Source organism: Plutella xylostella, chromosome 11, assembly GCF_932276165.1.
Source record: "Plutella xylostella chromosome 11, ilPluXylo3.1, whole genome shotgun sequence".
Lineage (NCBI taxonomy): Eukaryota > Metazoa > Arthropoda > Insecta > Lepidoptera > Plutellidae > Plutella > Plutella xylostella.
In genome coordinates, this window is record NC_063991.1 from 4,652,407 (window position 1) to 4,680,067 (window position 27,661).

General features: G+C 41.5%; 1 protein-coding gene and 1 long non-coding RNA gene across 3 annotated transcripts; both read right to left on the minus strand.

The window, feature by feature from the left end:
- Positions 1–83: 83 nt before the first annotated feature.
- On the minus strand, positions 84–27,468 carry LOC105385309 (BTB/POZ domain-containing protein 7). The gene is made up of 10 exons (XM_048624313.1): positions 27,168–27,468; positions 23,046–23,143; positions 22,429–22,487; positions 21,519–21,616; positions 20,868–21,048; positions 20,315–20,599; positions 2,704–2,814; positions 1,217–1,317; positions 909–971; positions 84–560 (listed from the first exon to the last, which is right to left on the minus strand). The coding sequence occupies exons 2-10, from the start codon at positions 23,106–23,108 to the stop codon at positions 328–330; spliced, it is 1,194 nt and encodes a 397-aa protein (XP_048480270.1). The 5' UTR covers positions 23,109–23,143; positions 27,168–27,468; the 3' UTR covers positions 84–327.
- Positions 7,175–9,511, minus strand: LOC125489124. 2 transcript variants are annotated; one of them, XR_007266756.1, is made up of 3 exons: positions 9,326–9,511; positions 8,254–8,369; positions 7,175–7,651 (listed from the first exon to the last, which is right to left on the minus strand). It is a non-coding gene; the product is annotated as an uncharacterized LOC125489124 (long non-coding RNA). The 2 variants fall into 2 exon arrangements; XR_007266755.1 differs by having other exon boundaries at positions 9,129–9,511.
- Positions 27,469–27,661: the final 193 nt, after the last annotated feature.

The window sequence follows — 27,661 nt, forward strand, 5'->3', positions numbered from 1 at the left end:
ACCAGCGACCTATGGATAGGGGGGCGTCCCACACTGACCTGAGTCGAGCAGGTAGTTGGCGTCACTATGCAGGGCCGCGCGGGACGCCAGCAGTGCAGTGGTCAAGCGTCGTAGTGAGCCGGGGGGCGTCCCACACTGACCGTAGTGAGCCGAGGGGCGTCCCACACTGACCTGAGTCGAGCAGGTAGTTGGCGTCACTGTGTAGAGCGGCGCGGGACGCCAGCAGTGCAGTGGTTAGACGTCATAGTGAGCCGGGGGGCGTCCCACACTGACCGTAGTGAGCCGAGGGGCGTCCCACACTGACCTGAGTCGAGCAGGTAGTTGGCGTCACTGTGTAGAGCGGCGCGGGACGCCAGCAGTGCAGTGGTTAGACGTCATAGTGAGCCGGGGGGCGTCCCACACTGACCGTAGTGAGCCGGGGGGCGTCCCACACTGACCTGAGTCGAGCAGGTAGTTGGCGTCACTGTGCAGAGCAGCGCGGGACGCCAGCAGGGCAGTGGTTAGACGTCGGAGGGTGCCGCCGCTGGAGCAGCAGGCGTGGCGCGGCCGCTGGTCCCACGCTGTTGGGCAAGAGAAAGATATAGTCAGTATAAAATCTATGGCTCTTATGGTGTTAGAATATCATACTTATTGGAATTGAACAGTCTAACATCTGTTTTTTAATCTCAGATACTAGATTGACAGATAGAAGATAGTACGCGGGACAATCTACTGTTAATGAACCTTTCAGAATCTGACAATTTAGTATATCAGATAAAAAACACTAAAACTTTAGTTATACACTTTTGAACCTTGTCAGACTCATTATTCATTCTTTCAAATATAAACAGATTGTTAAGTAGGTAGTTGTCAAGGCCGAGCATACAAAAAGTGTGGAGTATAAATTGGTAATAAACAGAATAACTTACTGTTGGTCTGTGAGCTCTCCGCATTATCTAGTTCAGTGTCAGACCCCGCACCGCGGTCCCAGCCTGAAATAAACAATAAAAGACACGTTATAATAATTGCCTTTCTTTCGCCATTCATTCGTCGTCATTATTAAGCACATGCTGATCCGGTGCCTTTTTGACGCTCTGGACAGCAACTTGTCGTGTATTATTTTCGGTACTTTTGTTGATGTTGACAGTGTGTCAAATAAATGTTTCTTTCTTTCTGTCTTTCATATATTTATGAATAAGTATTATAAATATATCAAATAATAACAATATAGTCGTACCGCTGGTGTTGCAAGTGTGCCCGTACAGAACCAATATGGCGGCCGCCATGACGTCACGAGGCCACGAGCCGATGGCGCCCTCTAGCGGCACGCGGCGGGCGCTGGAACAAAATAATTTTAGGTTAGAATATGCTATAATTTTATTAAAATACAGATACAGGCTGATGCAAAAAGGGTATACTAAGTGGAAACCTACATGTGCAGCATATTATATCTAAGCCCGAAAATTAACGTAGGTTTCGGTTTAGTAAACCATATTTGCAACAACCTGTAGATTTCAATGTCTCAAGGCAAAAATTGAAATTCTAATTACATTTTTAAAATTAGTTTTTCCGTATATCCCATGTTAAATATGCCCTCCTACAACTTCACTGGCCACAGAACCTCGCCGAAAACATACCAGATTACCTGGTTCAACTGGCAATATTGGTAGCCGACCTACGATAGTAGGTAGATGACATGAATTGAATAAGGAAGTAAAACATGAAAGTAAAACCCCACCAGAACCTAACAGAGCTAGGAGGCAACCTGAATCATCGTTTGAATTAGGTATATGTTTTTTAGTTTTCGACTCACATATTTTACACTTCCATTTCTTCCTTGCTTCTACATCTTTTAAGCGGAATAATTTCTGTGAGTAACCAGCACATTCAAATTCAAAATTATTACTGCATATCGAACACATCATGGTACTTTTAGCATCAACCTGCTTTTTACATGTATGACATATTACTGACTGCGCCATCTTACGGCCACTGCTCGCATTTGTAGCCATCTGTGCAATGTAGTATTGTACACGTACCAGGTAGTTCAGATGATTTCCGGGAGGTGTCACTAGTGTTTTAATTAAGTCCAATGATCAATATTATGTAGGATCTTTTATCGTAGTTAGTTGTCTTGACCTCTAGGTGGCGTTACTGTGGTCGACTTTTAGAGACAGCTGATTGGTCAATCAGCTGATGTTTGTATACAGTTTGAATTCACTGGATTTTTTGAGAATGAATTATATTTTGGTTCGTTATACAATCACCATTGTTAAATATTAGGTTCAAGAAATATTAATATAATTATCGTCATTGAAATTACTCACAAAATGTCTTCTTTGGCACAAATTCTTGGGTATTTAGCCTTGTTTTGTGTTTCCGTATTTCACTTCGCATTTACTTGAAGGATTCATTCACGATCACTGAGATAACATTTACACAGCAAAGTAACGTAACACTTAATGTATTCCTTCACTTTTGGATGCAGAATGACTGATATTTCTATTTAAATAATAATTTACTTTACGGAGCTGATGTAGGTCAGAGCACAGTGCTGCCCTCTCTTTAAGTTAAAGTTTTGCAATTGTATATTATAAATGTATATTATAAATATATTAAATGTATATTATAAATATATTATAAATGTCTGTAATTTTTTGTGGTAAGGCACATAGTCGCTTGGGCCGGTTTAATAGACATCTAAAAACACTGCGGCTGACTCACTTGGGGTGCCTCGGCAGCAGGTGTCGGAAGTAGGCGGAGCGCGCGGCGAGGATGGCTCGGTGCGCCGGCAGCGACCAGCCGCAGCCCACTAGCTCCACGTCGCACCACCATCTGGGGACATTTGAGGGTTATATGTTAATTAAAGATTACTACATAATGTGAAATTCATTACCATTTGTTTGCATTTTCCCAAGGGACGTAAAGGGCAATTTTTATCCGCTTGCATGGCCAGGTAATGTGGTGGATAACGGATCGAAAATATACGTCCCTCGAGCTATAATCCTCCAAAATTTAAACTCAATAGAAACTATTTCTGATGATGCCAAAAATTAGTCGTGAAATAGTCATAAATAGTCGTGTTTTCCAAAAAAATAGTCGTATCATACTTTCGGAGTTAGAGCTATACTTTATGGAGGATTATAGCTGGAGGTCTCCAGCTATAATCCTCCAGCCTCTGCAGAACAAACGGTAAGGCCTATCGACTTGGTTAAGGTCTCAAAAAATAGTCGTGAAATAGTCGTAATGACATGCCAAATTTCAGAAATAGTCGTCCAAAGATAGCAGAGATATAAAGGTACTTTGCTGCAGCCCTGGTGGAGGATTATAGCTGGAGGTTTTGAAAATATCGAATATCTTTGGAACTACTATGACTATCGGTTTGAATTATGTCTCAAAAAATAGTCGTGAAATAGTCGCTTCTATTTATTATAATTTTAAGCTTGATACAAGCTGTTAAATAATTATATCAAATTCTTCATACAAATCAAAGTGGACGAGAATGCCAAAGCGAGCCAGTACACAAAAATAATAGCACCGTAGCATTGAAGTACTCATGTCGAATTTATCTATAAATCATTTATTTCGTCATACTTTGCATCAATAGTATCTAAACTAATCTTTGGTATGACATTTTATTGCTTTTGCCTTTACCTTACTGTGTACAGAGAAAACGTATGCCTATACACGCACACATTTATCTCTGTTATCTTGACAAACGATAGCGATGACGACTACGGCGATGTAGTAGCTAGGTCAGTTATTGTCATCCCTTACTATCCCGTAATCAGACAAATATTGCTATCCTTGTCTCCTTTCTAACCGGCATGCATCGCACGCATAGAACGCGTGAGCGAACGTTTCACCGGTTGCATCTTGACAAGCAATAGCAAAGCGGTATTTATTACGTCCTGTAGGGGCCGATGCGAGGTACCCGTCGACTCCAATCAGTAAAGTCAGTGAGGAGTTTAGTTCACAAAATATATTAAATAAGTATTACAGAAAGATGGACTGTAATGGTTCAGTTGTAAGTGACGACTGATCTAACTATGTAAGATCTAGGTTAAGTAAACTGCTGCGTAAGACAACATAACTCTAGGTATGTGAAAAGGCTGTAGCCTGTACATGCTCCCAAGGGCACAAAAAGGAAAAAAAATTAAAGTACCTTAAGTTTTAAAAATCTCTAGTAAGTAAGTGTATATAAGTTAAGTTATTATATTACCTAGCTAATTACAAAATTAACAATAAAACTCTGAACCATATCAGTTTACAAAGCAAAAAATTAAGTAAAATAATCAAAACTAAAAATCAAAATTAAATCCTTTTGAGTTCGCTTGCTTCTGCGACTCAATAGGAATAGCTCTCTGGTGCATAATCTCCTGTAACTCCATTCCTTGGTTGGAGTGAGTGTGTCGACCCGCGCCGCCGCCGCCGCCGCGTGCCGCCGGCCTCCTGCCGCAGCGCGCTCGCATCCACCACCAGCATCCGGCTGTGGCTGCTATCACCAGTAGTATTGACGACACCGCGTAGTTGCCTATCTCATGCACGGATATCGAGTTCAATGTCACCTCGTGCTGCTTCTGCTCTAGAATTCGCTCCTCAAGTTCACGATGATTCTCAGTCAAATTTAGTATTTGTAAGTTTTTATCCACATGCTTCAAATTGACGGTGACCAGGTTGTTAGTAGAGTCTATAGTAGGAACTTGTATCCCGGTATCTACATCCACTCTATTGTTTCCATAGGTGTTGTATGCGTAAATAATTTCATCCTCCTTCTGCATTACGCAATCCTGTCCAATCACAATCATTCCGGTGTTATTCAATGTTGTACTGGTTTTCACCTGACCCCCGCACATTATGCGTAGTAAATATGAATCACAACAAACAAATATCCAGTGATTCGGTTTGTGCAATTTGATCCATTTTTCCGAACATGTGTCTTGAGTGTAGTTGCATTGTAAGGCATTTCCCTGACTTAACAATTTAGCTTCGCACGGAGCCGCTTTATTGTATAAGTTGTATATTGGGTGCCGCGCGTGACATAATATATTGTTATCGTCTGTTGTTATACATTGCTGCACTTCTAATTCATCCATGGCTATGTAAGTGTTTTTCACAAAATTAGTAGCGATGTAATCCATGGACCGCCTTATCGTTAGTTGACTCTGTCCAATTTTCATTGGTACCGGTATAGTGCGATATAAGACATATTCGTCATCGCTTATTAGTGGTATGTGCAGTTCAAATAGCATGTAGTTTGTTATTCTCGCTTTGACGTAGATCAACTTGTAAAGGTTGTTTATGTCTTTCCGTAGGTCTTTGACCGGAAAGGAGAGTCTTTTCTGTAATGTGGATGAAATATGACTCAGTTGATCAATCAGCTGACTGGGTGTAAACAGTCTCATATCCAAGTGTCCTCGGAGTACGTCAGTAAGTGCGTTGGTAAGCATTTCTTGCTGTTGTTTCAAGTCTGCTATTAATAAGTTCGCCGTCAGTGATTCAGCATTTAACTCATTCATTACTGCTAGTTGAAGTAATCGGTTTTCAATCTTTGAAAAATCCGATTCAGTTTCATTTATGTATTTATTGATGGTTTGGAATTGGCTGTTGATAAACTTCTCATGGCTCTTGATAAGTGAATTCTCCGCTTCAATTATAAGTGTTTGATTCCTCATCAATTCTACTTGGTAGTCATCGTTCATTTGCAGCTTTTGTATGTCTTCTGCGTACTTATCGGCAAAGTTTTGATCTAGTACGCCAAATAAGGTTCGTGCGAGACTTCCTACGCCGTTTATGTAACCTCGTTTCTTTCTTGATGAGTGGTCAGTTAATAACATCATGTTGTTTTCTGATATCATTTTTATTTCATGTTGCAAATGATCTGTCACTTGACTACAGTACCCGACTTCTAATCTTCCACACTGCTTGCTTAAGTGATCGACAAACCGCTGAACCTTTTCCGTAGTTTGCCAGTAATTTGTTAAGTTGTAGTACACCAGTACAATCCATTCGTCGTGTATGACTTGAACCTTGGCTATTTCATCAAAGTACATTGGTCGATTAGCTTCAAATGGCGTAACTTGGTATTTCGCTGATGTTTGTGCATTACCCGTCGGGAATATCATAAGTGTTAGCATAAGTGTTGTTATAAAGTTGCACAGTCTGCTCCTTTTGGTTCTAGGCTTCAGTTTGTTAGCAGTATCTGTCTCTTTTGATTTATGTTGATCCTTTTCAGTTGGTAAGTTATTGTCAGTTTTCATTGGCAATGGAGTCAGTTTAGTTATTGGGCGCTTGACTGTGTTATTTTGAGTCTTCAGTGTGACAACTCTAACACATCCGTCAGCTCCTGGATGAACTTCAGTTATTCTTCCCAGTGCCCATTTGCCTGGAGGTAAGCCTTTCTCTTTCACCAAGACAAGATCTCCTTTTTCTAGATCTTCTTTTCGCGTCAACCATTTACTTTTGGTCTGCAGTTGATGAAGATACTCACTGGACCATCGCTTCCAAAAATGCTGATGCATCAGTTCTACATACTTCCATCTATTCCTTAGATCCAAATGTTTTCCATCGGTAAGTTCTTCCTGTGGCAATGACATTATTGGACCACCAGTGAGAAAGTGGCCTGGAGTAAGGTATTCCAGGTCTTCCGGATCTTCGGTTATGGGGCAAAGAGGCCTACTGTTCATACACGCCTCAATCTGGTGTAACAAGGTCGTGAATTCCTCATAAGTCAATTTTGGATGTTTCAATTACTATCCCGGGATCACACAAATAGTGCTGTTCTTTTTTTTATTAGCGTTGATGTGACCGCCACGTCCGCCGGTGAAATTGGGATTAGTTTTATTGAAGACGCAGTACAGGGTAGCACTCAAGCGATAATAATAAAATACGGTGTTTGAAATATAACTCATTTAATTACAATCACAGGCCGAAAGTACTTTTATTTATACTTAAGTTATTCATTAAACAATCTTTAGGTAGATTAGGTTTCATACAATTATCTCAGTATTATTTGACTATTAGCTATAAACATATTTAGATTAATTTAAAATAATCACAGTTGGTTTATTGCTAAGTAATAATATAATATTGACGTAGTTCAATAAAAAAACATGGTATGAACTTAAATATGTAGTTATTTCACTATTTAAAAATAATTATTTTCTAGCCCTATAGGTATCATAAAAAGCTTAAGTTAAAGTAATCACAGATTGTTCATTAGTAGGTTTAGGTAATTATAATCACGGTTATTGTCATAATGAAATATAACTCATTTAATTACCATCACAGGCCGAAAGTACTTTTATTTATACTTAAGTTATTCATTCCTTCATTCATCTTTAGGTAGTTTAGGATTTAATTATTTTTATTCTCCATAGTAAAAAGTCACGTGACCAACTAAGTTTCTATGAAAAATGATATATTTTTTTCTAAATTCTGATTTCAGTTTCAGGCTTAGATATACCATGCTGCACATGTAAAATTCGGCTTAGTATACCCTTTTTGCAACACCTTGTATAATGGTTTTAATAAATATACCTAAATAACTTCGTAGGTGATAATAGGGTATCTATAATGCCCAGATAACTGAATCCTGTAGGTGTAGAACTTGCAAAAATTATGAACAGCCACTGTAGCTTGCGACGTTATTGAAGAACACACGTAAGCTGCGCTGAAAAAAAAATAAGGCAAATTAACGTCTTATTAATAAAAATATTTGTTTTTTTTTTAATATTATATACATATATATATATATATGATATACGAGTAGGTAGATACGAGTAGTAATAACGTTATTTCACCTAGACTATTTATTTGGTAATTTATCGTAATTTGGAGACCACAGCAAACAGTGGAGTAAAATTTCTTATCAGTAACTTATTGCAACAATAACTTGAAACTGCGAACTTTTGTGCGAAAAGGGTAGAGTAGAAATACTGTTCATTAGTGTATTCGCTTTTTTCAATATATAGGTATGTCCCAAAACCGACCTCTATTGTTTTTGAGCGAAAGAGATAGCTGAGTAAACAATTTGGCTTTTGTCCAAAACCGGTTTGGTCGGACGGTGCGTTTGAAACTTGTATGAAATTTCACAGGGTGTGAATTAATTACATAGGTATTTAGTTCAGAAACACGTTTTTGTCGCTTGTAACTGATAGGTACAAATGAGTTTTGACAAGTAAATTGGCTGTTATAACTTTATCAACTTCAGCACCACAACACTGTATTCTAGCATAACCACAATACCATATGAAAATAGTGATAAATTCTTACCTAGGATTTGTTATCTGGTAATCATGTATTCGGAGCCATTGCAGTTTTTTAGCTCATTACATCAATGCAGTCATTATAGTTTATCGGCGCATTACATCGATAGGCTGTGTTTTCACCTGAAATAATAATGGGTAGGCTTATAGGTAGGTTACACATAATTTTTTTTAGACATATATTTATTTGCCTAGTTTCATTCAGAAATACAAACAATAACGCCTTTTTTTGCTATTGAGGGGTAAATATCCACATTTAACCAGGACTACCATATGTAGGTAATCGATGATACCCACATATTTTCGTATCTACTAGAAAGAAAGAAAAGAAAGAAAATTTATATATTTCTAACACACACAGAAACAACACATACATTTACAAGAAAAAGGTTATAAAGTAAATAAAAAAATAAGTAATTAAAAGAATGTTGCTTCTCGGTGCTGAAATGGGTTCTAGTTCAGCTGGATGCTATGGCAAGTACCTACTAAACCACACCATAGCGCTGGTTTTCAACTAGAACCCGTGGGTGAAGTCACGGACTGACTTGACACAAAAAAAAAAAACATAAAAAATAACAAACAGAATAAAAAACAGTAACATATACTTATATGCTTAAACAAAGCGTCTCGGTCGTCGCGTTGAGACCATAAAACTAAGATAAGATATGTAAGTACATGAATGCCTTGATTGCATGTATGCACAATTTACTAGCTCATAGTGTAAAATTGCTAATTGAATAACAATCCCCATACATATTAAGCATAGATATTCAAAAATAATTTAGCTACGATACTTCAATAAAAAATCATGTTAATAAATAAGCTGAGCATAACAAAATGGGATGGCTTGCTTTGATATTGAGTATTAAAAAGGATACTTACTTGCAAATATTCAAACATAGCACTCTCTAAACACTCTTATCTGCATCCACTAATATCTTTTAGAATATAACATCTTGAATATTCATTTGCATATAGAGCACTCACAATATTTTAACAACCAACAATAACACTGATCGTGACCATAGTTTGCACTAAACTGTAAACAAATTATCAAACAAAACATGCAAAATACTAACCCCAACTTCACCGGTGGCGGCGCGCGGCGGCGGTCACATAAGGGACGTAATAAATACCGGTTTGCTATAGCTTGTCAAGATGTTACCGGTGACGCAGTCGCTCACGCGTTCTATGCGTGCGATGCATGCCGGTTAGAAAGGAGACAAGGATAGCAATATTTGTCTGATTACGGGATAGTAAGGGATGACAATAACTGACCTAGGTACTACATCGCCGTAGTAGTCATCGCTATCGTTTGTCAAGATAACAGAGATAAATGTGTGCGTGTATAGGCATACGTTTTCTCTGTACACAGTAAGGTAAATGCTAAGAGCAAAAGCAATAAAATGTCATACCAAAGATTCGTTTAGATACTATTGATGCAAAGTATGACGAAATAAATGATTTATAGATAAATTCGACATGAGTACTTCAATGCTACGGTGCTATTATTTTTGTGTACTGGCTCGCTTTGGCATTCTCGTCCACTTTGATTTGTATGAAGAATTTGATATCATTATTTAACAGCTTTTATCAAGCTTAAAATTATAATAAATAGAAGCGACTATTTCACGACTATTTTTTGAGACATAATTCAAACCGATAGTCATAGTAGTTCCAAAGATATTCGATATTTTCAAAACCTCCAGCTATAATCCTCCACCAGGGCTGCAGCAAAGTACCTTTATATCTCTGCTATCTTTGGACGACTATTTCTGAAATTTGGCATGTCATTACGACTATTTCACGACTATTTTTTGAGACCTTAACCAAGTCGATAGGCCTTACCGTTTGTTCTGCAGAGGCTGGAGGATTATAGCTGGAGACCTCCAGCTATAATCCTCCATAAAGTATAGCTCTAACTCCGAAAGTATGATACGACTATTTTTTTGGAAAACACGACTATTTATGACTATTTCATGACTAATTTTTGGCATCATCAGAAATAGTTTCTATTGAGTTTAAATTTTGGAGGATTATAGCTCGAGGGACGTGAAAATATAGGTCAGGCAGAGGTTTATTAAAGGTAGAATATTTCTTTTAGTTCGCTGCCGTCGCCCGGGATGGTTCCGAGGAGGCTTGCAGCGTTCCCTCTCTGTATAGGTAAGGTAATTTAATTAAAGGAGCCAAATGTAACGTGGTGAAAGAGTGTTATTTATCTCTCCCGGTACCGCCTCGATACAGATATCGTAAAACCATAGAAGGTTAACTGACGACTTTTTACCCCTCCGCCGCGCCGCAGCGCTGCACGCGCTCCAGACACAGACGCAGCTCTGGCGTGCTAGATAGACACACAGATACACAACGCTCTGACGTACTAGCTAGACGGATGCACAGATACACCCCGCAAACTTATAACACCCGTATTTACAGACAAAACAGACAAAATATCGCTCTGACATACATCGAAAGTACCAGGAACCCATAAATAACCAAGAAGCTAACTAAAATACAAACAATACAAACGCTCTTAAATCGCATCAAAAGTACCAGGATCCTTATAACTTCCAAAGAGGTTCATCTATTTCCCGAGAACAAAACCATATCACTCCTCAAGTACCAGGCGGCTATGAAGCAGTAAGAGCGCACCTGTTCTCCAGCAGCCCCTGCAGGTCGCTGGCCAGGCTGGGCGCGGGCGGGCGCGCCAGGTCCGCCTGCACGGCCAGGTCCCTCAGCGCCCGCCTCCAGCTCCGCCGCCCAGGGACACCTCCGCCGCGCCGCCCGCCCCACTGCACGCGCCCAGACCAGAGCGACGCTGACACCGCCGGACACAGACGCAGCTCTGGCGTGCTAGACAGACACACACCGCGAACTTATAACACTCTTACAGACAAAACGGCCAAACCATCGCTTTGACATAGGGGCCGTCCATTAATCACGTGAGGTCGTTTTTCTCATTTTTTGACCCCCCCCTCCCCCCTGGTGATATTTGGTGAGGTTTGGGACCACCCCCCCTCCCCCCACTGGATCACGTGTATTTTTTTGGAAGTCTATGTAAAGGCTATTTTTGACTAAATAAAATATAAGAGGAGTCGTTGCTTAGCAACGGCGGGCGAGTCAATCAAGGTCATACTACAAATCGTTAAAATTTTTACGCCGTTCAAAATTTCGGTTCAGAAATACCTAGCGCTTTTTGACAAAAAATTAATACACGTTGTGTGAGCCACTCACACATTGTTAGAGATTATGTGCTGACAGCGCTTGCATGCGCGCCCTCAATTTGGGTAATTCTTGACATCATTGTAAGTATTTTATACATTTAAGTTTTTAGTGCATTATAGACCATTGAACATATCAGTTCGTTCTTATTTGACAACCTTTTGCACTCAAATCTGACACCTTTAGGGCTTGACCGTAACAACAGCATGAACATTGGTCCTTCGAGCCATCGAACTAGACCTCGCGGTAATTTCGGAAAACGTGTTTAAGGACGGTTACATTCGTTGTTAAGAACTATCGGCGCGGTTTAGTTCTGAACTAGCTACCTATCACGGATTGCAGTGCAGTGGAACATTGACAGTAAAGTGACATATCATAGAAATCAAACAGATTTCTAGTGACACAGTGCTTTATTTTGACATTTTATAACGGGAGGCGATTAAAGTCTACCGGGTACAGGACTTGTGAGAGGCCAGGCAGGCTTCCACGGACAGCAACTTTGAGGCCACGTCGGCTACAATCTGACATTCTACCTTCGACGACTCAGCGGCAGTACTTCAGACGTTAAGGAGAGTAGGACATCTATCCACTCCATATATCCAAGTAAGATCTTTCCAATTCTTAAGTCATAAATATGGAGGCGGTCCTAGCTAAGCAGAAGGAGCTGATCGCGGACATCACGAAGGTACGTGACAACTTTAAAAAGGATAGTAGTCTACGCAAGACGCCAGAGTATCTCACGAAAAGGCTAGAAACTCTCGAGAGACTCTGGGAAGAATTCCAGAGTGCCCACAATCTACTTGACACTTACACTGACAGGGCACACGAATATTTTAGCCGTGACATATACGCTACAACCAAATCCCTCTATGAGGAGGTAAAGATGTTAATAACATCAAGCGGCAATTCGGACAAGTGCGATATACAGATGAGCACATCGCAAGCATCCCGAAATGTTTCGGAATTAATGCAACAGCAGCAGACCAACTACAGAGCATTTAAAAGGTTAGTAGACGGGCTGGTGATTGACAACATTGAAGACAAGTGGGAGATTGATGATGAGATTCGCAACTTACAATTGAGATGGAATCACATTGACAGTTTACATTTACAAATTGACAACGTTATTCAAGGTGCAGATCATGGCTACGAGCAAGAGTTTTTGGCATACGAACGAACGTACAAACAGACGAAAAGGGAGTTGAATAAGAAACTTGGGGTAATGATTCACCAGCATCAGGCTACTCCACAGGCGGAGATACCTAAGTTCTCAGGAGACTACACGCAGTGGCCTACTTTCCTCGACCTGTTCAGGGGAGCCATACACGAGCACCCTGGACTATCAAAGGCACAGAAGATGCAACATCTGAAGGGGAAACTACGTGGGGAAGCTGAACGGCTTATCCAGCATCTCCATGTATCGTCTGACAATTATGACACAGCGTGGGAAATAATCAACCACAGGTACAATAATGAGCAGATCTTATTCACCAAACACATCGAAACATTTTTAAACCAGCCGGCTATACAAAAACAGAACTCCTCTGACCTTAAAAAACTACACGACACTACCCTGGAATCCATATACGCTATCCGCAACTTAGGCGTCGATATAACATCGTGGGACCCCTTGCTTGTTCACTTGCTAGCAAAGAAGCTGGACCCATTGACATACAGTGATTACATGGAGTCACGCCGTTCACCGCGTGACTTACCCACGTTCGACGAATTTATGGGATTCTTGGAGGCAAAGTTTACGGCGTTAGAACCTATAAATAAGAAGGAGAGGAATGAGACAGCATCATCTATCAAGCCAACGCAACAGATGCCACAGCGAGAGAAATTTGACAAGATGAATAAACCGGCTAGTAACCGATTTAACTATACCTACAATTCACATCCTGTAGTATTGAAATGTGGCATATGCAAGACCAACTCTCATGCAATTTTTCAATGTAGGACATTTCGCAATATGGCACCATACATGAAGCTACAAACAATTAAGAATCACGGAATCTGTATAAATTGTCTCTATGTGCACGAAAATAATAAATGCAACTCAAATAAACGGTGTCGCGAATGTGATGAATCGCACAATACGCTATTGCATGACGCTATAAAAATGGAACAGCCGCGAGGTGCGATGAACGCCAACACGTACCAACAGCGTCAGCAAAATGCAAACCATATCGGGCACGACGATGACGCAATACTCCTTACGACTGTTCAGGTACGAGTCCAGGCCGTGGATGGAACATTTATCAATCTCCGCGGGCTTCTGGATCAGGGTTCCCAGGTGAGCTTGGTCAGTGAAAACGCAGCACAACGACTAGGGCTACCGAGACAACAATGCAATGCGGTGGTATCAGGAGTAACATCGACCACCAAGAAAGGAAAGGGAAAGATACAGTTGGTATGCAAATCTATTCACGATGAGTACACGTTTACAGCTGACGCCCTCGTTATGAATAAGGTTACTAATAACCTACCGAACCATTCGATTTCCAACCGAACTTATGAACATGTGCAACACCTACAGCTAGCCGATCCACAATTTAATATTTCCAATCCAATTGACATGCTGCTTGACGCAAAGGTTTACTCGGAGATATTAATGTCTGGACTGCTAAAAGGAGCGGTATCGGAACCTATCGCACAACAAACTAGGTTAGGGTGGATTATCTCTGGTAGGGTGACCACACTAAACTGCAACGTGGTGATCAACAACATGGACGATATTTCCGCATACTGGGAGATGGAGGACATAACTACGTCGGCCACTGAAATGACAACGCAAGATAAGTTTTGCGAAGACCTGTACGCATCGACCACAAAACGATTGCCAAGTGGAAGATATGAGGTACGCCTACCCATGAAGCCACGATTTGAACAACAACTGGGGAATTCCAAACCACAGGCTATAGCGCAATTCAAACAGCTAGAAAGGAAGCTGTCTAAAAATGACAATCTTCGTGAAGATTACAAACGCTTCATGAATGAATATCTGACATTAGGGCACATGAAAGAGTGTGTGATCAGCAACAATCCGCAATGTTTCCTACCACATCACGGGGTCCACAAACAGGACTCCACGACTACGAAACTGCGAGTCGTCTTCAACGCTTCCAATAAAACATCCTCAGGTTACAGTGTCAATGACCTCATGGAGTGCGGACCTAAATTGCAAACAGACATTCAGGGATTACTGTTACGCTGGCGAGTGCATAAATACGTGCTCACAGCAGATTGTGAGAAAATGTACCGGATGGTTTTACTTGACGAACAAGATCAACAGCTGCAGAAGATAATCTGGCGCGAGAATCCACAGAAGGCCATAAAGGAATATCACCTCTGTACTTTAACCTATGGGATGAAGGCCAGCCCATATTTGGCTATCAGAACCCTACAGCAGCTCGCTAAGGATGACATGGAAAAGTACCCCCTCGCCGCTAAGATAATACTGCATGATAAGGATTTATATGTGGACGACTTACTAACTGGCAGTAACACCATAGAACAAGCGCAAATGATTCAGCAAGAATTGATCCAGCTGTTGCGAGGCGGAGGATTTAACCTGAGGAAATGGTCCAGCAATAGTCCATCACTTCTAAAGGACCTGTCGGTAGATCAACTCAACGCAACCACCATTGATTTTAAAAATGCAGACTCAACTAAAGCCCTAGGATTACAATGGAACGCAGCCTCTGACACTTTCACGTTTAAATACGACTACGCGTCCATTGAAATGACAAAACCGCTCACAAAGCGACGATTGCTATCTGTTATATCCAAGGTGTTCGACCCGCTTGGATGGCTAGCTCCGATTTCAATAAAAACCAAACTATTATTTCAGTCTGTGTGGGCTAGTGGGATTGAATGGGATGACACAGTAGAACCAAAGGTCCAGCAGGAATGGAGTTTATTGAGAGAGGACTTACTTAATCTTGACAAATTCAGCATCCAAAGATGGATTGGTGACACCAACACACCTTGTGACATACATGCTTTCTGTGATGCATCGGAGAAGGCATTTGCATGTGTGATTTACCTAAAGTCGAAAGACGAGCAAGGAAAAACAACCGTTAAACTTATCGCAGCAAAGACCAAATTAGCGCCACTCAAGAAACCGATCACATTACCAAGGCTGGAGTTATGTGGCGCGCTTTTATTAATAAAATTGCTGACAAAGATAAAAGAAGCGTTACCAAACACTGACATACCCGTCTACGGATGGTGTGATTCTAAGGTGGTGTTAGGTTGGCTGCAAGGTGAACCTACACGATGGAAGACCTTCATAGCAAACAGAGTGAAGGAAATAACTGACATTTTGCCATCAACAAACTGGAGGTATGTAAAGTCCGCTGAAAACGCCGCGGACTGTGCGACTCGAGGCCTCACTCCATCGCAGCTAGCAGAACATCCGTTGTGGTGGGAAGGACCTACGTGGCTCAAAGATGACACTCCTCCATCTGACATAAAAATTTACAGTCCTCAAATTGAGTTGAAAACTAATAAATTATGCAACGTAGTACAGACAACAGCTCCGTTGATTCTAGAACTACTGAATAAATACAGTTCAATAATAGTCATCGTTCGAATCATATGTAGAATATCACGTTTCATAACAAACACACGGAAGAAAGGTCATGGTACGCAATCATCATATTTGACAACGGGCGAAATAGAAGCCGCATACATCAGCATTATAAAGGCCGTGCAAGCATATTATTACGAGCAGGACTTATCGCGATTACATCGTAAGGAAACAGTGAGTAGTAAAAGTAGCTTGTTGGGACTAAACCCGTTCCTTGACAAAAACGGCATCATGAGAGTGGGAGGTAGATTGCACAGATCGAACTTGACAGATGTCCATAAACACCCTGTCATCATTCCTCACGATTCAAAACTGACAACCCTTCTTATGGATCAAGCACACAGAGCCACATTACACGGTGGTCCCAAGTTGACACTAGGATTTTTAAGGAATCGTTGGTGGGTAATAGGAGGCACCCGAGCCGTCAAGAAATACATTCGGACGTGCGTTAAGTGCCGCCGATTTGACAACACCAAGCAAGACCAGCTCATGGCTAACTTACCAGAGCCGAGAATCACTCCCTCAAGACCTTTCACGCATACAGCGGTGGACTTCACTGGACATGTCGAGCTGAAGGTCAACAAAGGACGAGGCGTAAAAACCACCAAGGGATACATCGCTGTATTCGTATGCCTGACTACAAAGGCTGTGCATTTGGAACTTGTGTCTGACTTGAGCTCCGCCGCGTTCCTAGCGGCATTCAAAAGAATGTGTTCCCGAAGATCATCCCCTAAACATCTGTACAGCGACAACGCGACAAACTTTGTAGGAGCCGCCCGATCACTCAGACAAGAACACAAACAAGCACTACAACACTATATTGACAATGCCCTTTTGACTGACATCGCAGAATTAGGAGTCACGTGGCACTTCAATGCGCCAGCGTGGCCTAGTGGCAACGGACTAGCTGAAGCTGCTGTCCGTAGTATGAAGCACCATCTAAAGAGAGTACTGGGGGAACAAAAATTGACATTCGAGGAATTTACAACTCTTCTGACCCAAATCGAGGCGTGCCTCAACTCCAGACCCCTGTACGCACTCACTGAAGATGCTGATGACATTGACATTTTAACCCCAGGCCATTTCTTAGTTGGAGGGCCAATCCTGACAACAGTAGCTCCTGAAACTGACGTAAGTTGCCTAAAGACACGGTGGCAACTAACAGAAAGGATGCATCGTGACTTCTGGAAAAGATGGTCACAAGACTACCTTCATCATCTGCAAACAAGAAGCAAGTGGACGCGACCAAAGAAAAATGTGACCATCAATGACATAGTCCTTATCAAAGAGGACAACATGCCACCGTCCAAATGGGCCCTCGGGAAGGTATCAGATCTCCATCCTGGACCAGATGGACTCGTGCGCGTTGTGACTGTGAAGACAAAAGGAGGGGTATTCATGAAGAGACCCATCGTGAAACTAGTGTTAGCCTTACCCATCAATCACGAACCTGCACCTGACACTGCGATGCTAAGTCCAAAGCAGAACGACCCTCTCCCTGTTCAACAAACCACGCGCCCGCAACGTAGGAGAAAGCGAAGACCGAATGTATTACTATCCGCTCTACTACTCTTCATGTCTTTGATCACGCCGACCATACAACACGACTTCTTGGACACACCATTGAATAATAGCAAAACGCTTTATTTTGACAAAATAGCTGACCTAGGGATTATTCAAGATCACTGGAAGATCATCGTATACTACAATATGACAGCATACTGGCAAAGTGTATCGGATGTCAGTAATTACATACAACATCTGTCCAGCCTATGCAAAAAGGAACCAACATTCAGTGTAATTGCCAATCAGTTCGAACATGAACTAAGGGAACTCGTGCACTACAACAATTTGCTGACGAATCCACCTCCGAATCGCAAGAAGCGAGGCCTAATAAATGGCGTCGGATACGTGGCGAACTCACTCTTCGGCGTACTGGATGACAGATTCGCGCAAAAATATGAGCAAGACATTGCCGCCATTAGTCAAAAAGAGAACCACCTACTAAATCTTTTTAAAAATCAAACCTCCATTCTTGAAGCTGAAAATAACATTCTCAAGCGAAATGAAAAGGTCATGAATAAACAGTTCGCCATCATTAATCAACAATTAAAAAACATTTCGGAAGAAGTACATCAGTCGAAAAGGATCAACGAAAACGTACTAGAAGCATTTTACATTATCTCTTCGGCTATATCAATTGATGTCATTATGTCCAACCTCCGACGGACCCAAGATACCCTCATTGACACCGTCACCAATATCTACTATGGCCGTCTGGATGTTCATTTACTCTCACCTGAACAAATTCATGAACAGCTGAACATTATCTCGGGTCAGCTGCAAGAAGACCTGATGATTCCAGCCAAAGACATCAAAGATTTATATAGCTTATTGCATATCCAAGCCAGAGTAACTAAAAAGTACCTTATCATGGAGATTCGCTTACCTCTTCTGAACCATGATCATTTTGAGCTCGACTGTGCCATATCAATCCCACAAAAACAAGGTGACCGCACTATATATACAATCGCTCAAACCAAGTACGTAGCTGTCAATGTGAGAAAAGATACTATAATGCCAATGACCGAATATGATTTACAATCCTGCATTAAACAATCGGATGTAAAGTTACTATGCCCACTAAATAGCCCTATTTACAATATTAAATCCCATGATACAATATGTGACACTCGGGTATCAATAAATGACAAAAACTTGAAATTTTGTAAAACCGAAACACTTAGTTGCATTAATAAGTGGATCAAATTGCACGCTCGGGATTCTTGGTTGTACTCGTGTTGCGAAGAATGCGTGATCCGCATTATGTGCCCAGCTGGAGTGACGACAAAACGCTTACGCGGCAGCGGAGTCATTGCACTAGGTCGAGGCTGTGTTGTGAAAGGGGATACGTTTACGATACATGCCCACTATGACTTCGTCGATCAGATGTTCATACAACAAACCGCGGAATCAGCAAGGCCATTCATTACATCACCGATTAATGACATTATAAACTCCTCAATTCCGAAAGATATTTTAACTATAGAAGATCACGCTCAACTGTACGAGGACATCAAACAGAAACTGGAAACTCTGAAGTCTCAATCTTCAATCGAGTTTCCCGATGACAACATTCCGCATCACATCATCAATTATAGTATCTCGTCGTTGATGATTACTGTGATATTGCTACTCGCCGTATACAAGGTAAAGCAGAGATGCCAGCGCAGACCCAGGACGCGAGGGCCCCGGGAGGAAGGAGCCATCGAGATGACATGCCGACCACGCCACGGAGTGAGTCAGTGTAGTGTAATCGATGAGGTAGTGTCAAATCGTAAGGTAGCCTCACGAGTGCAGTGCGGTTCGGTAAATGAGGTAGTGCCCAATCGTAAAGTAGCCTCACCGGTGAAGTGCTCAGAACTTTCAAAGTCTGTAACAAGCCTCGCTGCAAGCGCTGTGACATTTGATTAATTTTAGTTTTCATTTAATTTCATATCCATTTGACATTCTAGGCTAGACAACGCGTAGTTTCTTCTACTAACCTGCACCCACCATTGTATTTGCACCATTACTAAAATTACAATGTTACAATGAAATATTTAAGAGTAATGTTGCCTTTATCTTACATAAATCATTTTGTTTCTTTTTCTTGGGGTGGCAGTATGTGTGAGCCACTCACACATTGTTAGAGATTATGTGCTGACAGCGCTTGCATGCGCGCCCTCAATTTGGGTAATTCTTGACATCATTGTAAGTATTTTATACATTTAAGTTTTTAGTGCATTATAGACCATTGAACATATCAGTTCGTTCTTATTTGACAACCTTTTGCACTCAAATCTGACACCTTTAGGGCTTGACCGTAACAACAGCCCGAACACACGTGATGTCTAACGAGACCCCCCCCTCCCCCCTCATGATGTTTCGTGAGGTTTTCCGTACCCCCTCCCCCCCCTTTTTAGCCTCACGTGATTAATGGACGGCCCCATACTAGACAGACACACAAAGCTAACTTATAACACTACTATTCACAGACAAAATATCGCTCTGACATACATCGAAAGTACCAGGAATCCATAAACCACCAAGAAGGTAACTAAAATACCTATACAAACTATAACAAACGCTCTTAAATCGCATCGAAAGTACCAGGATCCTATAACTTCCAAAGAGGTTCATCTATTTCTCAAGAACAAAACCTTCAATCCACTCCTCAAGTACCAGGCTCGTATGAAGCAGTAAGAGAGCGCACCTGTTCTCCAGCAGCCCCTGCAGGTCGCTGGCCAGGCTGGGCGCGGGCGGGCGCGCCAGGTTCGCCTGCACGGCCAGGTCCCTCAGCGCCGCGCCCGCCTCCAGCTCCGCCGCCCAGGGACACCTCCGCCGCGCCGCCCGCCCCACTGCACGCGCCCCACACCAGAGCGACGCTGACACCGCCGGACACAGACGCAGCTCTGGCGTGCTAGACAGTCGCACAGATACACAACGCAAACTTATAACACCCTTACAGACATAACGGCCGAACCATCGCTTTGATATACTAGACAGACAGACAGACACACACAGCAAACTTATAACACCACTATTTACAGACAAAACATCGCTCTGACATACATCGAAAGTACCAGGAACCCATAAACCACCAAGAAGGTAACTAAAATACCTATACAAACTAACAAACGCTCTTCAATCGCATCAAAAGTACCAGGAGCCTATAACTTCCAAAGAGATTCATCTATTTCTCGAGAACAAAACCTTCAATTCACTCCACAAGTACCAGGCTCGTATGACGCTGTAAGAGAACGCACCTGTTCTCCAGCAGCCCCTGCAGGTCGCTGGCCAGGCTGGGCGCGGGCGGGCGCGCCAGGTCCGCCTGCACGGCCAGGTCCCTCAGCGCCGCGCCCGCCTCCAGCTCCGCGGCTAGCAGGAACACTTCGGCTACGGACCAGGTGGAGACTATGGAGCGGATGTAGCGGGCGTGCTCACAACCTGCAAGTGGGGGAATGGTACATTGTTGGGAGGAATGACAGGAAGTCATTTAAAAACGTTAATAATAGTGAGGGAGCTAATAAATAACCCACGAAACTAAATAAGGGGTACATCACAGCTAAACATAAAAGAGTAGAGATTAATGTTTTTGGAACTTAACAGATTTAAACCTGGCATATGTCTGTTTCTATGGTTTCAATGTCAAACTCGCTGTGTTCCTGTATAAACAAATCGGATTTTGCTTAATTTTGGGGTTTTGTGGATTGTTGAGTTTGTCCACGAGGTGAAAATGAATATAACCATTCGCAGCGAAGCTAAGCAAATGATATACATCGTTTACCTACGATGTTTGTTTTTTTTTGAATGCACCTATCAGACAAGGTGGAAAGCATTGGGGAGGCTTAGTTTTATGAGGTTTTCACATTCATTAATTTGCATTGCATCTTAGATTTTCTCTCATCTCTACATACCTCTATCAGGCCGGGGGTCGCGCGGGCGCCGCGCCGCCGCCGCTATGCGCCTGCGCAGCGTGCCCAGCGCCGCGCCGCCACCCTTCTTCTTGCGCTCTCTGAAATGTGGAAATTAGGTTTGGAAAATTTATAGTTATTATTAGTACTAGCTTTTCAGAATTTTTAAGAATGTGCACTATGTGACAGACCGTTTAAGTGCCAATTTCTCCATAGTCGGTTATCTAACCGACCAGGGATTGGTTAGTCAATTATACGTCATTGCATATAAAATTCTTGACAGATGTGTCAAAAGTCGACCACTAATACCTGGTTATGCTCTAACCGACCATGGAAAAATTAGCACTTAGGGCCAGTTTTTTGATCCCTAGTTAACTCAACTATTGGTCAAAAATGGCGACCATTAGTTAAAAACCACCCAAATTTGTATGAAGCTGTCATGCTTGACAAGTGACTTGACTAATGGTTAAAGTTGACCACGGATCAAATAACTGGCCCTTAGCCTATGTGTTAATCTAGGGTGTCAGCTACTTACATACCTCCAAATTTCATTACAATCGGTTCAGCCATTTTGACGTGACGTGATATTAGTAGGAAATGTTACGCTTCTTTAATAATACATAGCCCTAGTTTCACCATACTCTGTTAGATCATAACAAGGGATTAATAGTTAACTTTTGATACATCTGTCAAGAATTTACATTACATTACAATGTAACATGAGTGTTAATGATATAACTAACAGACTATAATGGAACTGGGCCTTAGTCCAAGTATCATATTTTTATTCTGAAAATAAGCTTATGTGTTCATGAACTAAGCCATTAAAGAAACCTGTAGTCCAGGCATTATGAGCTTTACGTCCAGCAGTAAATGATTACGGGCTGATGATTATGATATTTATGTCACTCACCGTATGACGTCGGCCATGGTCGGCGGTTGAGGCAGGCCGGCTGCCTCACACGAGCCCTCCTGAAACACACGAGTTATACGTTTACACATCAGGGTATTCAAGTGAGGTATGTAATATTATCATAACATTTCACTTGGTTATGGTCTTGCAGTCACCATGGCGTTCTAATGACGCATGCATCTTAACCCTAGTATACGTTGTCAAAAAAGTAATTTCTTCCAGTCAAACTGGCTAAAGGTAGGTTGTCCCACAGCCTGTGATATAACAGGCCGACCGGATCACATCACGCTTGCAGATGCCTACGCTTTTTGTTTTTGACATCAGGCCACTGCAGGCTACATCGGATGCGACGGTTCCCATGGCCTGTCAGGTTGCCCTGGTGCGGTCTGACCTGTGAGTGCCAAAAAGCAGTATCTTCCACCAACCCTCACTAAGTCAACGTCATGGACTAGGCCTAAAACCCTTCCTTCATTGGAAGGAGACCCGCGCCCCAGCAGTGGGGACGTGGTGGGACGTGTGGTGATGAATATCTTCCAGTCAACCTTACGGCATCCCCCCCGCCGCCCTCACCTACACCCTGTGTGTGAGAGAATAGCAATATCCTCCAGTCAACGTACCTGAGACAGCGCAGCGCCCATGTCTGCGGCGCGCGGCCGGCGGCAGCAGAGCAGCGCGCTCATGCGGGCGGCATGTCCCCGCCGCCCTCACCTACACCCTGTGGCCAAGAGGATAGAGTTGAGATTGCAGTGTGGATGGTTGTGCGGTGGATGGGATATTGGTCTTTATAAGCAGCGCCGCCCTAACCTACACCCTGGGGGGGAAAGAAAAGAGGTTACTTTACAATGAATAGCAATGCTACGAATGCCGCAAATATAGCGTTGGACTGGAGGCCACCAAATGGCAAGCACTCCCGAGGACGCAATGTCAAAACATGGCGCCGAAGCGTTGAAAACTACGCTAGCTAGCTAGCTGCGAGCCGCTGGACTAAGCTGGAGCGAGGCCATAAGTACAGTGGAAGATAGGCGGAAGTGGCGGACGTTAGTGGAGACCCTCTGCACCTCTGGGGTGCCGTAGGACTGCAACAGTGATATCGTGCAAGCGAGATTGGTCTTTATAGGTGCACTAGCTATTCCCGCGAGCTTCGCCTTAAAAAGTTTTCCCGTGGGAATTCCAGGATAAAAAGTAGCCTATGTTCTTTCTCAAGGTCTAGACCATATGTACAGTCAGCTGCATAAGTAGCTATACACTTTTGTACCTTGTCAAACTGACTACATAACAAACCGTCAATGTTTGAATAGGCAGTTTGTTTGACAAAGTACAAAAGTGTTCAGCTACTTATGCAGCTGACTGTACATACTAAATTTCATTCAAATCCGTTCAGTAGTTTTGGCGTGAAAGAGTAACAGATAGACAGACAGACAGACACAGTTACTTTCGCATTTATAATATTAAAGTTAGGATAGCCTAGACGTCAAACCTGTATGGAAGAGGATAAGGGTAAGATTGCAGTGTGGATGGTGGTGGAATGGATGGGAGATTAGACTCTAAAGGTACAAAGAAGTAAGCTCATGCTCACCTACACCCTGGGGGGAGAGAGTAGGGGTTACTTTACTGTGAATAGGTAAGATGCCGTGCAAGAGATATTGGACTTTGAGGGCAATCGCTAAACATGATAAGAAAGAGGTGATCACAGGAATAGGGGTTAGTTTACAATGTGTAAGATTGTGTAGTTGATGAAATATTGGATTCATGATGTTAACTCTGTGTGGAACCAAATAGACATTAGCTTGCAGTGTGTAGGGAATTGTGGTGGATGGGATATTGGACTTTATAAACAGCGATGATCGCGCCCGCACATCAACCCTGTGGCCAAGGGAATACAGTTGAGATTGCAGTGTGTAATGTGGTGTGGTGGATGGGAGATCGACTTTTTGGATGCTGCCTTCACAACTTCTGCTTCAACTGTCAATCTTTGAAAGAATGAATAGGTTGTTACAGTGCCACAAACTTATCTGTTCTGGTGACAGCTCACGTAAATGTGTAATATTTCTTAATTCTATAAGATTTTAAGTTTGGCAGTAGTGGTAATTCGCTCTTGTGGTTTCAATAAACCCATTTAATCTATATCAATATACAAATCATTAGTAAATAATGAGATATGGATCAATTTAGTTCGCTCTCACCGGAACAGATAAGTTTGTCGCACTATACTTGTTTGTTCATTTGACAAAACACAAAAGTGTAAAATTGCAGCCAACTTCAGTCAACTATAGAAGGAAGAAACAAAAAAATACTTATAAATAATTAACACCCCAGATTTTTACTTCAAGGTAAAAAATACTTGGACTTCCTATCTTGTGCATTGACATAGTTGACCGTAGAGCTATTAAATCATTTAGATAACAAGAAACTTAACTACCATGTGAGATAAACACACAACAAATTAAGAAAACTAATTGATTTTAATCAATGTTGGTAATTAAATTAGATTAAACTTTATATCATTATTACACAGACTTTATTATACACTCACTTGGAATGAAAAGGTTGCACTGAGAATAAAATTTAAAAAAAGCACAAATTGAGAACCTCCTCCTTTTTTTGAAGTCAGTAAAAAGTACCAAATTACTCCTAAACAGAAAAGGCTAGCTAAATAACCCCTTCTGCAGCATTGGAGTACATTTAACAGAGCATCAGGATATTACCAATTAAAAACAATAATAATTTGTTAAAATTTTAAATAAAATCTTTAAAAAAAATGGGGTTGTTTGGTGTCTGATTTTTTCAGTGGAACTCTTTCATTCCCTGTGATTGTATTATACACATTTGTTTATTACTTTTACATTAGAAGGAGGAGAGATTTTATTAACTTAAAAATAAATTTATTATAAATAATAAAGACATAATTATTGCATTCTATTATGGCAAAAACCCTCCCATCTTGAACAAGGCAATTCTACAATTGACTGGCTATGTGTGTATGTTTCTCAATTTCTGTCTAGAGTACTTAAATCTGCCTATTTCTAAACAGTTACAGATACTTATCATGATCTAGTTATTATTCATTTAAAAGGTTAAGAGATGTCTGATACTGATATGTGATGTATTGTAGAGTTATCTTCATCTGGATATACAATATGTTTATGGTAATGAAATTTGAGGATGGAAAATAGATAAATAACTAGTTTAGCAATTTAGCACACAGAAGATATGGCTTGATTGTGTGAAAGAAAATATAAGAGAGTGTGGAGTGAGGGCGCCTTCAAATTAGTCGCTAAGTGTCGCGCGACTGCAGCGCTGCTGCAGCGCTGCAGCCGCGCTGCTGTCTAAATTCCATATAAATTATTAACGCGCTGCTGCCGCGCTGCAGTCGCGCATCTTTTAAATTACAAAATTTATATGGATTTTGACAGCAGCGCGGCTGCAGCGCTGCAGTCGCGCGACACTTAGCGACTAATTTGAAGGCGCCCTGAATGAGGATATGACAGATAGGGTAAAATAGCTTGACATGACGCACAAAGCCGACCCTAAATAAGGAAAAGGCTAGGAAGAAGAAGAAGAAGCAATTTAGCACACAACTTGATTTGAAAATAAAATATATAATAAGACATTCATTATTCATATAATTTATTCATTTTGACTGTGCCCTATTATAAATATTATATGGAATGTAAATGTTTCAAAATTTCCTTGACACAATAGATGCCCAAAATAGATCCACCTTCTTGAAAGAGCCTCCCCTTATCCGAACAGAGAGTAGTTTGTAAAAATGGATGTTCATCAGAAAATTGTATATTTATACGATGAATAAAAACATTTGACTTTGAACTCAATACCCCTTTTCAATGATAAAATTGTATTTAATAGAGAGGAATAACAGAATTATAACAGTTCAATAGCTAAAATATCCTATAACTTTTCTATGATTAAGGGGGAATAACTTTGTGTCTCCCTTGAGGTTTTACTGTCTGTGTCACAGTGTACTTGTGTTATGCTTCCTGTGAGCTCAGCTTCACATTAAAAAGTTGGTAATTCCATAACAAATATCATTAAAAAATGTTCCAGCTCTTTTCCCATGCATAATGAACAGCCATACTTCAGAATTTTCAGTTATAATATTAGTAGGATAGTACAATCATCCAGCTAATAAAGAGACAATGACATAATGTTCAGAGATGGTATTTTATGAGTAATAACATCATGTTTATTTCATAAACACAGTTGTTACATCTCTTGCTCCCATTACCTACTTTAAATTACGAAACAGACACAACCTAGGCCACCTAGATTTGTCCAAATTTAGTGCATGTAACCCAAAAAAAGGTCATGAAGGATTAAGGACAGTGGGGCTAGCTGACCCAAATGTACCAGGAGAATATAGGTTGTGAGGAGTTTTGAAAGTGAAGGTTGAAGGTGGGTCCGGGGAGTGCGCGGGGCGGGGGGTGACGTCACAGTGCGCGCGCACTCCCGACATGACCCAGTTTCGGCCTTACGACACACGGTTGCAAGAATATCGCATGCCTAAATGTCAACACAGCTCGCCTCGGGCCAAATGCATAAGCTATTGACCAATAACGCCCCAGAAACACCGCAAATAAACATCCACGCATAGATAAATATGTAAGGATAGGCAGGGTTTGTTGACCTCAGCGTAAACTAGTCCTGACTCCAGGAATCCTGGATGTGGGATCGGGAATCGATAATAAGATTTAGGGATTGGAAAAGTTCAGGTTGCTTACCAGAAATCAGGTGCATTCCACCATAAATAGCCGTGGGCACGACCTAAATAAACATTTTACACAACCCATTGCGATCGGCCATTATAACGTCAACGGGAAATCACGATTTCACTAAACTCACAGCGTTGTTTCCGACGAAACGCTCACACTATACACTTATCACTAACCGTTTGTTATATATTTACACAAATAAGTCACTGAAAGAAGCTCGTTATGTGAAAAAATTGATAAAACAAGAACGAAAGCGATCCCCGTTATCTCGACCCGTTCACTACGTTTTTGACACTGCTGCCAACGTGAGGGTAAAATATAAATAAATATGAATGTTGCCAACCTAACAGATATACAATTATTAAGTTTCTTAGGGTCATTGCTCACTATTAGCATATTAGCCTAATCATTTTCGACGCAAGAAAAATGGAACATTGCTAACTCGTATGTTTCTACGATTTCTATAATAATATTTGTAGTGAGTTTTTGGTTTGTTTTCCTCG